The 16,903-nt window shown below is 38.0% G+C and overlaps 2 protein-coding genes across 3 annotated transcripts in view; both read left to right on the top strand.

Annotated features, from left to right (window-relative positions):
• The first annotated feature begins 1,323 nt into the window (after positions 1–1,323).
• LOC116252311 (uncharacterized) lies at positions 1,324–7,478 on the top strand. Its single transcript, XM_031626480.2, has 8 exons — positions 1,324–1,447; positions 1,533–1,740; positions 2,641–2,720; positions 2,828–2,952; positions 3,287–3,383; positions 3,588–3,697; positions 5,758–5,832; positions 7,022–7,478. The coding sequence occupies exons 3-8, from the start codon at positions 2,651–2,653 to the stop codon at positions 7,070–7,072; spliced, it is 528 nt and encodes a 175-aa protein (XP_031482340.1). The 5' UTR covers positions 1,324–1,447; positions 1,533–1,740; positions 2,641–2,650; the 3' UTR covers positions 7,073–7,478.
• A 1,537-nt stretch (positions 7,479–9,015) lies between these two features.
• LOC116252214 (probable anion transporter 6, chloroplastic) overlaps positions 9,016–16,903 on the top strand; it is a 48,317-nt gene continuing 40,429 nt past the window's right edge. For both annotated transcript variants that reach the window (XM_050077497.1, XM_031626335.2), the window contains exons 1-6: positions 9,016–9,527; positions 10,297–10,442; positions 11,296–11,395; positions 13,839–13,891; positions 14,021–14,095; positions 14,465–14,545. In XM_050077497.1, coding sequence (XP_049933454.1) covers positions 9,129–9,527; positions 10,297–10,442; positions 11,296–11,395; positions 13,839–13,891; positions 14,021–14,095; positions 14,465–14,545 — 854 coding nt within the window. In that variant the 5' untranslated portion in view covers positions 9,016–9,128. The remainder of the gene's footprint in view (positions 9,528–10,296; positions 10,443–11,295; positions 11,396–13,838; positions 13,892–14,020; positions 14,096–14,464; positions 14,546–16,903) is intronic.

Below are 16,903 nucleotides of genomic sequence, written 5' to 3'. Positions count from 1 at the left end.
TTTGCATATTTTTTTTGTAAAATTCTGCACACACACACATATATATATATATATATAGTATTCCTGTATCATTAAATTTTAAAAATTACTGTATTCGTACCGCTTCCCATACCCATACTCTAGTGGCAGAGCTACATGGTAGCTAGTGTGGGGGGCAGTTGCCCACACCATCCTCACAAACTTTACTTACTTTTATGTTAATAATTTTATAGATTTGGTTGTTTATATATATACGTGCCCCTTAAAACATTAAAGTTATTGAACTAGTGCCATGCCCATACCCTATCATTTGGATGGCTAAGAAGTAACAATTAAAGCGCCATGCCACATAGTAACGATAATTTATAGTATAATAACAACTTTTGATGGTTTGAACAACATTTTTATGGTTTTTTCCCTGTGATAGTTTTTAAATTTTTTAGTGGCGACATTAGAACGCCAGCAGATTTTAGTTGTCGTGTTTTTTGTCTATAGAACATTCAAATTGTGTAACCATGACGTCTATATAAGTTAATTATACGCACGCCACATATTGTGCCAACTTAATTGATGATTTAGAAGGCACTATATGTACAAATATATTTTTTTAAAGAAACATATGACAATTTTGAAAATATCTTATATGTAATACTTTATAAGCCGGCAATAAAGTGGATTGAATGAATCATAATCAACCCACGTAATGCATGTAGAGTTTTATGAAATATGTAGTTTAAATAAAGATTAAATTATGTGAATTGATTGGAAGTAGTACAGTCAAATTGCTCACACGGAACCACATATAACATTATTTTATCAAAAAGATCAATCATAACTATGGTCTTGCTTCGGAAAACATCAAATGATTGATAATATACATGTGTGATGCACATGCAGCCGTTAAACTATTACGAATTTCATTGATAAATGATTGTTTTACAAAAACATGCTTAACTTCCAAATGGGTAAAAAATTGTTTTAATAATAATAATAATAATAGTAAACTATATTTAGCTGCTTGAATTGCAGTGTTTAAAGATTTAATTATTAATCTGTTCAAACGTGAGCATATTTTTCAAACGAATAAAAATTTTGTTCTTCTGACAAATCTCCAATAAATTAAACAGTTAAATTTAACTTCACAAACAGTGAACAACCATTTTTACTGTTGTCGAGATTATTAGATTCAAGTAAATGAGTATACCAGATTATGGATTTTTTTGCCTACAAAAGATGTTATTTTCATAATTTCTAAACTATAGATTGGTAGATATGCAGATGTTCTTTTAGAAATGAGCGAAACATAATTTCTAACGGTAGATAGATATGCAAAAGCTCTTTTAGAAATGAGCGAAACTGAAAATTTTTCTCGAAGTTTTCGCACGTAAAAAATGATCGAAATCGATTTACTTGTCCCTTCATTGATCTTTTCCTGGGAGTTGACGGATGTCAGGAGAGAGAGAGAGAGGTCTGTCTTTGTCATCCCAGTTGCGTCGGCGTCAGTTGCGTGTTCTGTAACTTTCTGATTGGCGTGAATTCCAATGCTTTTGTAGGTTTTCGGTTGAGCCGGCTGACCACCCTCTGCCATTTCCGGTATCTGTGGTCTTTCCTCAGCGAGTCAGTTTCATGATTTTTTGTGGGTTGCCCATGAGCGGTTTCGGACAAACTCGTGTTAATGTGGATAATCCAGGATATTAAGGAACTATACTAATGCGGGCTGCTCCCTGTCTCTCCTTCGTTTGTGATTCTTGAGTTCTTCAGGTAATTTCTGGTCATTTGATTCACAATTACTGGGACTTAACTGATGCTGTTGCTTCTCATTCGATTCACAAGAACTGGGACTCGACTGAAATTTTGCTGTTCATGGGATTCACGAGAACTGGGATTTGATTCAAACTATTTCGCAACCTTTTTTTTGCGTGGAAAAACTGAATGAATTGCCGAATAATTCAATCGTACATTGTTACTGCTTTTTCTTTTAAGAAGTATGCCCACGTTTTCCATTTGAAGCGTGATTTCTCTATCCTTGGAGAAAGAATCATAGCATTAAAGGCTGCATCTATTTTTCCTTGGTGATAACGCCGGCACACAGAAGACGGATTGAAGTTTCCTTTCGCATTTTTCAGATTATGAGGTTATGCCTGCATACCAGCAACAGAAGACTAAATAAAAGTCGAATTTTGAAAATCTGAAAATGGTTCCGAAATCATGAAAACTGTGCAGTCGTGAATCCAAATACTCACCAAAATCACTTCATTTGCACTTGAGAAAGTTCTCAAAATAGCGGTTATCAAATGTTCGGCGTTTGATTGCAAATACCTAGAAGGACCTAAGGGGTCGTGAAGTTGTGCTACCAGGAAACCTCGTTCACTTTACTAAGATTATCTTCCCTGCTTCTAGTACACTTCCCCTTTCACTCTCCTTCCCCAGTGCCAACTCCTATGCTGAGGTAACATTAACAGTTTTCATATTTTCTCTTCATGCATCACCTCCCCATTCTTTTATTTATTGGTAACAATAGCATAAAAGCAAGGGCTGTTCCAATGTCCATGCCGTAATTGTAGCAATCATGGCTGAGAAGTGGGAATTTTAGTGCAAAATGGTGGTTGTGGTGATTATTGAGTTTTTTTAGAATTTTGAAATATTTTCCGGTTTTTGTAGATCTTGAAGAATGGGGACCACTTCTTCGATGCTCACTCAGTATGACATTGAAGAAGTCCAGGAATATTGCCATAATCTCTGTATGTGCATCAGACTTAATTTATGCTTTCTCTGTTTGTTCGATTATTCATGCAGTTGCTCAAGTGTGCTTTCTGATTCACTTTTTTGTTTGTGGGAATCGGTTTAGTTTCACAGCAAGAGATTGTTTCACTCTATAAAAGATTTTGCCAGCTTGATAGATATGGAAAGGGTTTCATATCAGCAGATGAGTGTCTCTCGATACCTGAGTTTGCCCTTAATCCACTTTCACAGGTTTGTTCTCCTTGCAATTTTCAAGGTTGTGTTTTAAGTTTTTAACAAGAAAGTGGACCTAATTTCATCGCCTAGCATTTTATCAATATTTTTCAATATAAATATAAGACGAGCTGGCAGGTGCGACTTTAGAAAATATGAAACACCACTAGGATCACACTTTCCTGTTGATGTAACTGTTAGCTGTCCCATGATTTGATCTCCTTTTGTAGAAGTTCTGAAAACAAATTCTTTATCTGCTTTTGTAGTTATAGCTTTAAGGACCTCTTTTCTCGAAGGTGCAGACTCCAATGATGCTAACATTTATTGTAATTTCTATTATATTGAATTTCAGAGGTTGTTGCCAATGATCAATGGATTGAACTTCAAAGATTTTGTTGCGTTCTTATCATCCTTTAGTTCTCGTGCAAGTCCCCAGCAGAAGATTGAATGTAGGGACAATCTTTCTTGAAGAAAACTTATGTGGGAAGTGCTTTATGCAATTCTTTTCTTCTTTCTTCATTGTTATTTTTGGTTTTTCATTGTAGTCGGTGTGACATTCTCTTCTGTACATCCCAGTTCAATGAGATCTGTTGATTGCAATGACCGTTTCTACCCTTTTTCGGTTGATTATTGCATTATGATTTGTATTGCAGTCATCTTCAGAGTTTATGATTCAGACTGCAATGGAAGAGTAGCATTCAATGACATACTGGAAGTTCTTAGAGATCTGACTGGTCCATTCATCTCCGAACAGCAAAGGGAGGTAGTAACTGTGTGCCTACAATCTATTTACAGCTCCTGTAGGCTGTAGAATATTTAATGTTGCAGAACATTATGATGATATGTTTCGAAGTCCTATAGTTGCTGAATCTCTGATGCCAAGTAGAGGGATTTATTTTCCATCATGTTAGGTCCTACATGTCATTCAAAATACATTTAGGAACCTAAATTCTTACAATCTCTTTAGTAATAGTTTGTGGCTTTGTGCTGTGGGCTGTGATTTTGCTTTGTATCCTAAGAATTTACACAAGTTAAATGGAACAACAATTTGAAATTAGTACCCTTTTCTTGTATAATTACAACTAGATTTTTGAAATGTGATGCTCCAAGTTGATTTTTGAAACAAGAGAACAGAAGCAGCAAAGGACTTTAAATTTCAAATAGACCAAAAGTCATAATGTAGCTATCATCATTGCCTTCACTACTGTATTATTGCAGACAACCTGGATCATCACTTTAAAAATGTCAATGAACAAAATCGTTGCTGCTTTATTTCCAGAATAATTGCATGATACCTTTTTATCCATTTACAAAATGATGTGTTAGCCTTTGGATCTGCACTAGTGAAATGCTAGCGTATATGCTTTGGAGTTTAGTGTTTAATTCCTTTTAAGAAGATATGAACTAAAGAATTACAAATAGCCTTTGAAGTCATAAAACTTGTGTCATTCAAACTTTACGTTCTAGGCATTTTCTCTTAGCTGGCTGTTCTGTTATATAACTTTTTGGGGTATGTGCTATTTTAATTTATGGGATACCTGTATCTAGCTATCCTTACTTGAAGAAGGCAGTTGGATGAAAGGCTTCATTAAAGCAAAAATCTCGTAGTATGCCAGATTAACTTTGTGTTGAGTGAAGGAGATGATGCCATATTAATTTCTTCTTGTTAGACTGGGAACACATGAACCTGCATACTCGATTCTGATCATGTTCATCCGTGCTGGAGTTGGATTGACCTTGACAGCTTTCTATAGCCGTGCTGACATGAATCACCATTCCAATGTTGTAAAGTCTTTGCACGATTAAGCTATATTCCAGGCAGTCTGGAAAAGAAAGGGTTCCAGCAAAATAAACAATAAAGTCAACCTGCTCTTTTTTCTCTTCATTTTTCTGCGCTGAAGATCAATTTTGATTACTTGGGCAGAGACTAAGAGAAGTTCAATCAGACCCTAATACAGCTACAGAACTAGGAGTCTGATTTTGAAGGAACAAATATAAAGATGTTTAATTAAAGAACATCTGATTTTTTCGCAATTTCGGACCTCTGATTTTACTTTCTTTGACAGATTTCTCTGCAAACTTGATATTATATCATGCTTGAAAAAATCAGATTAAGTATGAATGAAGGATGCAACTAAAGGAAGGAAAGATGTTTAGACTAGATGACAGTTAGGAGAACAGAAAATTTTGAATGTCTAGGAAGAAGATATTTTGTATGAGGGAAAGTTCAGAAAATTAGGGCAGATTAGGCAGAAAGATAATGAATCAACAATTTGATGTAAGAGAAGAAAAAGCTAGAAATTTCTGACTTGTGGTAGGAAACAAGTGTCCAACATCACTCCTTCGGAGGGCAAACTGTCCCAGACCTTAGTTGGTTCTGATACCATTTTAGATTTTAACATCCAAATTTGTCCAACATGAAAAAGAGAAGACAGAGTGAGGGAAGTCTCCAGCAGTATGACGGCAGCCTCAGGGGTTCTGGGCGTGCCCTGGTCTCATTAAACATAAACATGTAACTGGCAAGGACTTATAGTACACGAATAAAAAACAATAAGCCAGCCCTTATACACACACCACAAGGACCTTATCAGCCTATTAGGATCGGATCTAAATCCAAGAATTGATAACTGTATATTTACAACTTGCAACTATGTCTTCTTTTTAGATTTCCAGCTTTAATGTAGTGTTTCTGCATTTGAGGGATGTTGGTGTTCTTGGAATTACCATCATCTGTTCACAAATTATAAAATTCCTTTTCCTGTTTTCTGACCTGAATTATTTTTTTGAGTTGCTAATTTTTTCCTTCCTACCGTCCATGTTTAGCATGTCCTGACTCATCTGTTGGAGGAAGCTGGCTACTCAAAAGGATGCACCTTAATGCTGGATGATTTTGTAAAGGTAATCATGATTCATGGGAATTTTCTTCTTGGGGTTCTAGTGCAGTAACTTCTATTAGAAATAATTCATTACGAGTATTCATTTTATGGTCTTCTTTTTCTTCTACCCTCTGCTTTCTTGATCCGTTTTGAGACTTTATCACTTATCTGGTGGATGTAGGGGAAGATTAGATTGGCAACTTTATGCGAGGAAAATGAAACCCAGATTATTGCAAAAACTATTGAAAGAGAAAACTTTGAATAAACCACCTCTGTGATTCATGACTATAATGATTATGCTGAAACTTATGTTCATTCTGCTTTGGAGATGCCTTAATCTAAGCTGTTGCATTAATCTAAGCTGTTATCATCTGCCCCTAATGTGGGCCTTGCATTTGTCTAGTTGAAACTTCTGCATGCTTTTCATGTCATCTTTACAATTTGCTACATCTTGTTCAATTTTTTGCCTTTCGTGAAGTCATTGAGGGGTTTTGAATAAGTTTTTCTAATGATTTGGTCTTTTTGCTTTTATTGCTGGCTCTGTTACCAGAAGATATATGTTTCTGCATTTATATGCTTCCGTTATCTACTTCTTTTGTACTCGTCTCTGAAGTTTAACAGGTACAATATATTTGATCTGCAATTTGATGGTAGAAAGTTTATTGGCTGTTTGGTACAGAACATATAGAAAATTGTATTCATGTATGTGAATTTACTTTTTTCAATGTCTAAAACCATGTAATTTCAGCAATAGTTTACTGGGTACTTCAAGATTTAAATTTCCTGTACTCAGGTAGACTTTGTACAGTCACCTGGACAGGAAAGAAGTCGATAATAAATATTCCTGGATCCCTCTCTTTTGTCAAAAATTGCTAAAACCTTTTCTACTTCGGTGCTAAAGACTCCAGGATTCCTAACTTTTTTAACCCAACAGATAGAAATGGCTGTATTAATGTGCATGTTGGGACACTTTTTTGTTCTGCTTAGTTAGATGACTGTCATGTGTAATTTGTTGTTCTAAAGTTCCGATCGATCTCTAGATTGGTCTATCTAACAATTTTGTGTAAAGCATCAATATATTTTAAGTCTGAAGGTTTAGGAGTTTCCCATATGTTGATTTCCTTGTGATTATATATGTACATATGGAATCATGATTGGGGCTTTGACAGCTTAACTGGTAATGGTTCTCACCTATTATTGATATCTTTCAGGTTCTCAGCAAATCTGGTTTGAAGATGGATGTTGAAGTGCCTGTTGATTAGTGTGAAGAGCACACTTGGTATTTCTACAATCCCATTTTTTCAGGTGGGGCCGTGTTGGTCCTTGATCATTTTCTCCAATATGGCACTTCCAGATGCCAAATGCCTTTCTAATTCATCAGCACTCGGATGCCTCTTGCATTACATAGTGCAATGCTGCATGCAATTATGCATATTTCTGGTATATGTTCAGCGCCAGTTTACACAGTGATATGTCTACAATGGTGGGTATTGTTAATTAAATCTGCTTTGATGGGGAGAAAATGTTATTATTTGCATGAGTTGCCTCTTTCTTGGTTTCTGTGGTTTCGCCAGTGAGCAAGGATTGCTTCTTGCAAGGAAAAGGCATAATCATAATTGATTTGTTATCTTAATTCAAAGAGAAATAATCAAATATGGGAATTATTTACGGGCATGCACTGCAGCATGCATGTGTTGCAGAATGGCGAAGAAAAGATCCAAAGGCAGAAACATGTGCCCATTGTTAACGTCGAAACATCTAGACATACAGACAAAGTAAAAATGGCCAGCAGCATCTGCCGACCTGCTAGAGCGATGCAGCCTTAGTTCTTAGCGTCGTGAAGCTCGCCTTGCTGCATTAAACACGTTGTCGTTGCCTCAACGAAGTGATTTCTGCAGTCCAAATGTTGTTATCAATGCATAATCAGTTATGTTGGAAACTTGGAACAGGATAGCCAAAACGCGGAAAACATCACCCCATGACTAAAAACATGTCTTATGGTCGCCTTAACTGGAACTTCAATTTCATCCAATGTATGTTATTTGCTTCAAACAACTTCACGTTTAAATCCCAATGCTTACATGCACCATATGTGCATTAACAATTGATAATTGATCTTAAAACGTCGAGCTATGCATACCCTACGAGTTCATTCTATGGAATGCATTCCCATATGTCTGTATTTCCCACAATTGTACACTAACCTCGTTAATCTCTCTTCTCGATGAAGCTCTCCATCCCCCATTTGGCAGCTGTACTATTAGCTCGACTCCATTGACTCTGCATTTTACGTCTCCGAAAAGGAAAACAGAACTGATTGGAGGCAATTATGGCCGGGTCTGACGGACACCGGTTTCCTGTTAAACTAAGCTAAACCTTCATGGAAGCAATAATATCCGCCGGATGCAAGCCAACAGGATATCGGCCAACACATCTGATCATGGAACCTGTTTTTAAAAGACATTCATCTGTCGGCTTCCATAATGAAGTATTTGAGCTTTGATTGATGTCATGGAGGCATTGTCAGTTTAATTCTAGTAGGAACTGTTTCTTTGAATTTTATAGGGTGGGGTAGGCAGGGCTGCACACAGACTCTGGTCGAGTTGAGCCAGCTCGACTTGACTGATAAAACTCGAGCCGAACTCAAGTCGAGCTTTGACAGAACAAGCTCAAGTTTGACTCAACAATACAATGTTGAGCTCGAACTTGACTCATTTAACTTGTTTATGTTAAACATGTCTCATTTCTTTTATCTAAATTAACCCGTTTAATTATTTGTTTATTATAATTCAATCTTCATTGCATGTGTGGAGTTTAAACGAGTTGAGTTCTTAAAACTCAAACTCAACTTGTCTAACATTTCGTCCATATATTTGAACTAGTGTTTGAATCGTTTATGGGAGAGTCAAGTTTGAGTCAAGCTCGAGCTGGCTCGGCCCATTGTGCATGTAAAAATAAAGGATTATTATGGGGCTGGTGTGGGAAAAGTAGCTAATTGAAGATGGAAACGTATCCAAACAGCCGATTAAATGAAGATGCACCCCAACCTTGTGGGTCTCACAGTCTCAAGGTCGAGACGCTCTGCGTCCACGTGGCATGCCCTGAGATGGGAAACCCGGCCTAAAAGAATCCTGGCGGGACCCACTAGCTTTGAAACCAAAATGGACGTTGTGTGGTTGAGCGTGGCGGTCTTCAGTCCCTTCATGGTTCTACTTCTCTAGCTCTCTCTCTCCCCTCCACGCAACGTCTTCCTTCCCCAACGCCATTTCCCGCTCGACAATCCTCGCTCTCTCTCTCTCTCACTCTCCCTGTGTTCCTATGGCGAGTTCCTTGTTGCAGCCGAGAAATCTGGGCTTCGGTTGTCCACAGACACTCCGCCCAAGAAGAGTTCCCGAACTGTCATGTTTCCCCTCCTCCTCTGCTGCTGCTGCTGCTGCTTCTCCTCCTCCGTGCCGCTTCCGTTCAAGTTCGTTCAGGGGCGCGAGGGTGAGGGCCTCCGGCCACAGAGGTCAGGGAGGAGGAGTCGCGGAAGAAGAGGTGAGCCCAGAGGTTCCGGTTCTCCGAAGAGGACAAGATGATCCTGCCGTCCCAGGCGAAGCATCGGAGGCGTCCGTTGCGGGCGGGGATTGGAGATGGCCGCCTTGGAAGGGCCTGCCCCAACGCTACAAGCTCATCGGGACTACCTCGCTTGCGTTCGTCATCTGTAATATGGATAAGGTGTGGTTTCTTCTCTCATATGCTGCTGTGAGTTGGAGTTTGCTGTTTGGCTTATTTTCTGCGCGTTTTTTGCTTTCGGTTCTTATCAGTTCAGATGATAGAACGATGAGCTAAAATTCGTGGAAGAGAGAATTCGTTCAAGTAATTTGATAACGATTGCCAAGGTTTATTGCTTTAACGTGAAGGACATTTTTTTATTTGTTTTCTTCAATTGTGAGGAATCTTAAAGAAGCAAACCAGTTAATTGGCCTCCCCGGACAGGAAACCCGGGTCAGCCCTGACCGCCTACCTTGGAAAAGCTCTGCGGCAGGGGGACAGGGCTTTTGGAGTTAATGCAGAGACTTCAACGACTTCAACTGAACACCCTTGGCAATTGTAGGATTGAAAAAATCATGAAAATGCGACACCTATCTCGCTTAACTGGACCCATGAAAAGGGGCTCGCTTTGATAAATCGGCTGATTGAGGCCGACTGATTCCTGTAGGAAATATGATTACGTATGCACATTCCACCATCCCCCTAAAGGCTGCACCATTTATTTGCATTATTTGAAATTGTACACATATGAAGTACCTCCCATAGTGGGTTAGCCCAATTCTGCACCAACTAATTGTGCACTGTTGACCAGTGTAACTCTGACCAGTGTAAAGAAAGTACTTATTGCAGGATTTGGCACCATGCTTTATAACTTTTTACATGTTCTAGTTCTGGTTGGTGCAAAAGGACACCTGAATTTTTGAAGTTCATGTTGTGATTTCTTGGTTGGTAGGTGAACTTGAGTGTTGCCATCATTCCCATGTCCCATCAATTTGGTTGGAGTTCCTCAACGGCAGGATTAGTGCAGTCGTCATTTTTCTGGGGATATACCTTGAGCCAGTTACCTGGTGGGTGGTTGGCAAAAATTTTTGGTGGCAGGTAAATCTTTAATGTTTATGCTATCCGTTGATAGACATTTGAAGCTGGAATGGGATTTTGTAGTTCAACAACCAGCTTTTGATGACCATTCTTATATTCAAGATCTTGAATGATAAAAGGCATTTATTATAATACTTTATTGCTTATGTTTGTCCAGAATTTCAATTGACATGTGGATGTTCCACCAAGAGATTCCGTATTGGTGTTGTATTATCTACTAATTGATTGATTACAGGACCATTATGTGACTAGGTGTCATACATTAATATCATGATTCATGACTCACTTTACCAAAACTGGTTATCTGAGATTCTGAATCTTTGATAAGAGACATGTTGACTTTTGGCCTTGGGAAACATGTTTCATGTCTATCAGATGTGAAGGAAGCAAGAAAGGACGAAATAGAGAAAACCATGCTGCAAAATCTCCTGTCCATGAACAAACTAGTGTTTGATATGTGTCTGTACCAACACTAGTCAGGATAAAGAAATTAACAATTTAACAATAAGAAAGCATCCAATAAGAAATTAGAGTCCCTCCTGTGATGTGCTTTAGACTGATTCTGGGTCACAGGATGAAGCACATTTCATTATGTGCATTCTTGCCTGCATTGGTTGTGCATGGTAAGTACCACACTCCTCTGTTTTTTTTAAAAAATGCTGTTTATATGTTGATAAAGGTTTAGTAAAGAAATATGTCACGTAGTCTTTTGCTTGTGTAAGGACATGCTAGTTGATTTCTGCATGCTTGTCTTCCTACTTCTTGTTTTCAACAGCAGAAAAAGTAGGAGCTTATAGTTTTCCATGTGTAAAACTCATTCTTTTATTGCTGAGCTTCTTCATCATGAATGCAGGAAAATTCTTGAGATTGGGGTCTTTGCTTGGTCCATAGCTACAGCATTTGTTCCTGTTGTAGCTGGTTTTCTGCCAGGACTTGTTTTATCTAGAATTCTGGTATTTAATCTCTTCTTTAACATCCTTTTGTGGTTTATTTCTACCTCAAATTTGTGCTTATCAGGAAAAATATGCTGATTTGTGCCTACAAGTTTTCCATCTTCTGCTAAAAAGGGCCCTAATGAGTTTTGCTTTGTTCTAATGCTGTAAGAATTCAGGATCTATTCAACACTAAAGTGCAATTGTATACCCATCTACCCGTGTGACGCTCATTTTTAGTTTCTCTTCATCAAAGAATCCTTAGTACTGTTAAATTTAGTGGAATGGCATTGAAATAGACAAATTAGTGTTGGTTATTTAATTTCAATGGGTATCATACTTTTATCTGAATGCCTAAGTCACTCGGCACACCCGACTGTGTTACAGAAACAAATTTTGATGCTAGTTTCAAGTTTCTGTTATGCAGTAAGCAAAAAATGTACCACAAACTGTTGCTTTTCCATATGGTTTCTTGATATCTTGTATTCTTGTGCTTTTTTGAATGGTCCACCAAACTGTATGTGGTGTGGTCCTCTTGATTGAGAAGTTTATTTGCAATTAGGCACTTAAGGTTTGTGACAATGGCAAATCGAAGCTGAAAGTGAAGCTTTTTATCTGAACATAGAGGCCCTTGGGCCTTGAGTTTTCATGTATACTCACAGATGACTGCCTCTCTAACGGTTCCTAACAGAAAATATTGCTTAACCAGAGAATGTGCCAAAATACCTTTGTCTATTACATAAAACACTGAAAGACCCTCAAGCTATTTTTGAAATAAACAAGTTCCTGTTCCTGTTCAGACACCTGTTTTTCAGACTGACTGTCTAGCGTAAAAGATTTCCAATGAAAGTGGAATAGGAAAAGTGCAGATTAAAAAGGTATTCATAGCTATGCATCTCAGTGTTCACACATCTACGGTTATCTAATTAAGAGAAAGTTGGGGCAGGAATGGCTAACTACATCCTTGGTGATTATTTTGCACAGATGAGCGTTCTCTTTATTGTATATGTCCCTTCCATACCTATGATCCTTTATCAGCATTTTCATGTTTTACATATTCTTTTTGTGAATGCTTGCTCAGTTTTTGTGAAGTTTTTATGAGGCTTGCAAATCAATAGTGTGAATGTGTCCCATGTGTTTGTCTGAATGCCCACAATAGCATTCAATACAACAAAAATAACCTGTGGTTGTATATCTGCCCAAAAGACATTCACATTTCAGCATTACAGATCCCATTTAGCAAAGCACACCAAGAGATACAGTCCTGCACACGCTCCGACCATCAGCTCCTACTTGGAATTCACCTGAGAATTCAAAAGGACATAATGTTTTTTTCTCTTCAAGATGGCATCAGATTGGAATTACAAGCTTAACTGTTTCAAGAATTTAACACAAACATCATATTAGGAAGCTACATTCTCTTATAATGCACAAAGGTGCAGTTGATCATCAAGTGCATATAGCATAGTTGAAGTTATTGGGCTTAACGTTGCTCGAGTTCATTCTATGCATCAGCTCCATGTCCTCTTCTGGTAGTCGGCATTTCACATTACTAGAAATCATCTCATTCCATGCACCAGGCTTCTAACAGGTATTCTATTGAACAGCTTCATAGTAGCGTCCATGACAAAGCATTTAACATACAGGTGCAAAAGACTGTTTTCCACTATCAAATTAATAGGTGTGCCTGTTTCCACCAATCGAGTGTGTATCTTCTCTCCTTGCCTCAAAGCCTGCAAAAATGAATGGCAAGGCTTAATTCCTCTTGCAACATCCATGAGAAAAGGGTTGGCTACTTGGCATACTATCCATGTTGCACATGACCCAATATCAGTGAAGTCCATGAGACCACATCTCTCTCATGCATTTCCCTGTGCACACATAATCCATCTTTTACATAGAGGGCATGTATTTTCCTTCCATTGTCAAAGTGCTTCAACCTCGCCGGCACCTTGGTTGCATCTGAAATGATGCACTCATCCGACTACAGAGGGCAACTGTCGCCCTCTCCTGTTGGGCATCTCTATTATCAGAAAGGGAGAGAGAGGCCTGAGTACGGAGGGTGACTATATGGGAGAAGGTGACTGTTCCCTTCTCGTATCAGGTCTGTCTCTGGTTGGGAAGGAAAGGAGGCAAGGTCGGGAAGGGAGGGACACAAACAGGCAGCTGCCAGGAGGGATGTGGTGGTCGGGGTAATTTTGTCGTTAAAAAGAGAAAAAACTCTTTCCATTCATCTCTGTTAGCAAAGGCAGTCATTTGTGAATATAGGTGAAAGCTGAGAACTTGAGGGCCTCATTGTTCAACTCAAAAACTCGAGTATGGATTTGTTATGGGCTCAAAACTTGAGCCTGTTTTTTTATTTTCGATATGCTAGCTGTATCAGAGCATCTTTCTTATCCTTTTCCTTCTAGTCATACAAATGTAAGTTTTCTAAAGAGGCCAAGTGCCTGTCTTTTAAGTTCAGGTTGGAATTGGGGAAGGTGTGTCTCCTTCAGCTGCAACTGATATAATGGCCAGGTTAGTTTTTTTTTTTCCTTTTCTTTTTGGTAATAACCATGTTTGTCGAACCTTCTCTCATGTGCTTGGATGTAGACACACACACACATATATGCACATAAATGTTGATTGGCTTATGGTTATGTGCAGATCAATACCTCGAGAGGAACGATCTAGGGCGGTTGGATTTGTTTATGGTGGCTTAAGTGTTGGAAGTGTCTTAGGGTATGTAGATCCTCTAATAGTGTCTGCAATGCATATTACATGAGAAAATAAAATTCAGGTCTTTTTTCTCTAATCTATCTCTGTTCTTGTCCACTATTTTCCTTTACAATTTGCTTCCTAAGCATGAAATTATGGAAAGCCACAGACGAAGCAGTATCTTAGGAGCACATGTATGTTTTTGCTTTTAGTTTAAATAAATGATGGATAAAAGTATAAAACATATGTTTTATTTTTATTCTCACCTTCAATAATGAAGAATGTCTATCTTATCTAAGCTTCCATTGATCATTAAGTTTTTGCTTGATTATGCTCTAAAATTTTCCTGTAACTAATACCAATTTGCTTATGTCTATTTTGAAATGCTTTCAGACTTCTATTGGCTCCTGAATTTATCCAATCCCTAGGCTGGGAGTCGGTTTTTTATGCATTTGGCTTTCTTGGACTAGCCTGGTAAGAAAACATTTTTCTACTTTTTTTGTGACATTTGTATCTTTTCCTTGAAGAGTTGTTATATGCATAGAGCCCAGAAGCATCCTGCATCAGTGGTTGTGAATGGCTGGCTTTCTCAGTACTTGTATACTTTACCCTAAAAAGCATAAAATGTTCTTTTATGTTGTCCATGAAGAATCTATAGTTTCCATGATCATTGAGTAAAAAATCCTGCTTATGTGTGGCAATAATATGAAAAGAGTTGTCCCTCCCTGAGGAAGCACAAATTTTTCTCTAATGGCATATGGCTCTTGAAAAAGGTTCTTTTTCAAAAATGTTTGTCACGTCGTGCAAAACAATTATCAGTTGAGGGCAACTTGAAGATTTCTGTTGTCTTAAAAGATCAAGTGCATTTGATTGACGATGATCTCCCTTTATTTATATTTTGTTTTCCTTAACTGCAACTTTGCCCTCAAAGGTCCTTTCTGTAAATCAGGCCCAAAACAAGCACAAACAACTCAGGCACACAACCTGAAACCTGACAAAGCAGGATACTCCAGCATATAGCCAAAACAGAACTTTCATACTTCTGAAAAACTCAATTATCTTAATGAGAAACTGCATACAAATGGTACCCAGGCCATATTCTAAAACCATGGGACCTTATTTTTCAACAAGGAAAACAAGAAAGAAAATAAGGAGCTAGCCAACTGCTAGTTCTTCGAGAGCTGAAAATTCAGCTCAAAAAGAAAAGACAAAAAATAAAATAAAAATCCATTGAAGAGAAAATCACATATAAACCCACAAAACATTATGTATAGATATACAAATCATACATTGACTAAACACTAATCATACATATTGACAAACACACATGTAGAGATACCAATGTATGACAATATATATACATATATAGAAGAAGTGAGCCCTTAGGCAACACTCGCTTCCTCACCATTACACAACACTTGAGCCGTCTGACCTGAAAAGACAAAGCCATCCCCAACCTCCACCCACTCTCGGTGGTCGTAGGGTGTCAGACCTCCATGACATCCCATTTTGATCGGACGCTCCTCATGGAGCATAGCGGGAGACACACTCTCTCTCTCACTGTCTAAGATATACACACGCACACACACACACACACACATGGGTACTTTATTTGGATGAGGTACCCATGTCGACACGGGTACGGGTATGCCCTTGGACATGGCCTGGATGCAGTCAAACCCATGTCAGGTGCGCTATGACCGATGGCTGTGTTTTTGGACTCAATCAAGGTTGGCAAAGTCCATTTGTCCACTACTTAGGTTTTGTTTTAAGTCATCATGTATATAAAATGGAAATGAGGAGCCCTTGGTAGACACTAAAGGGGCTATTCATGTTCTCAGTGGTCCAACTCCACCTATTCAGCAGGATCTTTTGGCAACCGTCTGGGGATTTTTCTAGCGACTTTATTTTCTTTAATAGAACTTTCTATATTGTCTTGTTTGTTAAAATCTTATATATATATATATATGTGTGTGTGTGTGTACTGTATACGGCCGTGTCCCTGTACCCAAACTTTTTGAAAGTACTCTGCACCCATAACCGTACCTCTGTGCTATATATATGTACACACACACACACACATATATTCTATCATTTCATTCCTGCAATTGTATTAAAGTTTTTCTGTAATTGATGCCATTTGGTTAGATATTTTTTTGAAATATGTTCAGAATTTTGTTGAGGTTAAGATAGTATTCTGTTAATTTTCTCTTGTAGTGGTTGTAGCTTTTTAACTTCTGTATCTAAACTGTAAGACTATATGCATGTAGACTAGATGTCAATACATGAGGCCTATCTTACTATAAAAACATTAGATATTTCATAAAGTGTCCATGAGGAATCTATAAAGGTTGCATATGAGTGGGAAATCTTGCGTATGAATCGTAACTTAGTCAATAGTCACATAGAATAAACAATGCCTTCTTGAAGAAGCATAACCTTTTCCTCCATGGCTATTTCTGTTGGTAAAGTTTATCATTTCAAGAATGTCACTTTATCAAGAAACAAACATATGCAATTTCAAAGTGACTTGAAAATGTCTGTAGTCTTAACTCCTAACAAGTTGAACTGTTGGAGTAAAAAAATGAGCATTTGATTGGTTATCATAAATCAGGCCCTAAATAATCACAAAATAGGCACACATCCCTAAGAAGGGCAAAACAGTAATTCTGCACATCTAGTAAAAAACCAGAATCAAACTCTGGAAAACAATTATATTTCTGTCAAACCTAATAAAAACTGGCTCACACCACTACAAAATAAGGGAATTGTCCCATATATATATAGGGAGAGACTCAAAAAGTAGAAGAGAAGAAACCAGCGGCTGGGGCT

The sequence above is a fragment of the Nymphaea colorata genome, chromosome 4 (assembly GCF_008831285.2).
Source record: "Nymphaea colorata isolate Beijing-Zhang1983 chromosome 4, ASM883128v2, whole genome shotgun sequence".
NCBI lineage: Eukaryota > Viridiplantae > Streptophyta > Magnoliopsida > Nymphaeales > Nymphaeaceae > Nymphaea > Nymphaea colorata.
Note: the sequence above shows the minus strand (reverse complement) of the source record. Positions and strands in the feature narration are given on the sequence as shown.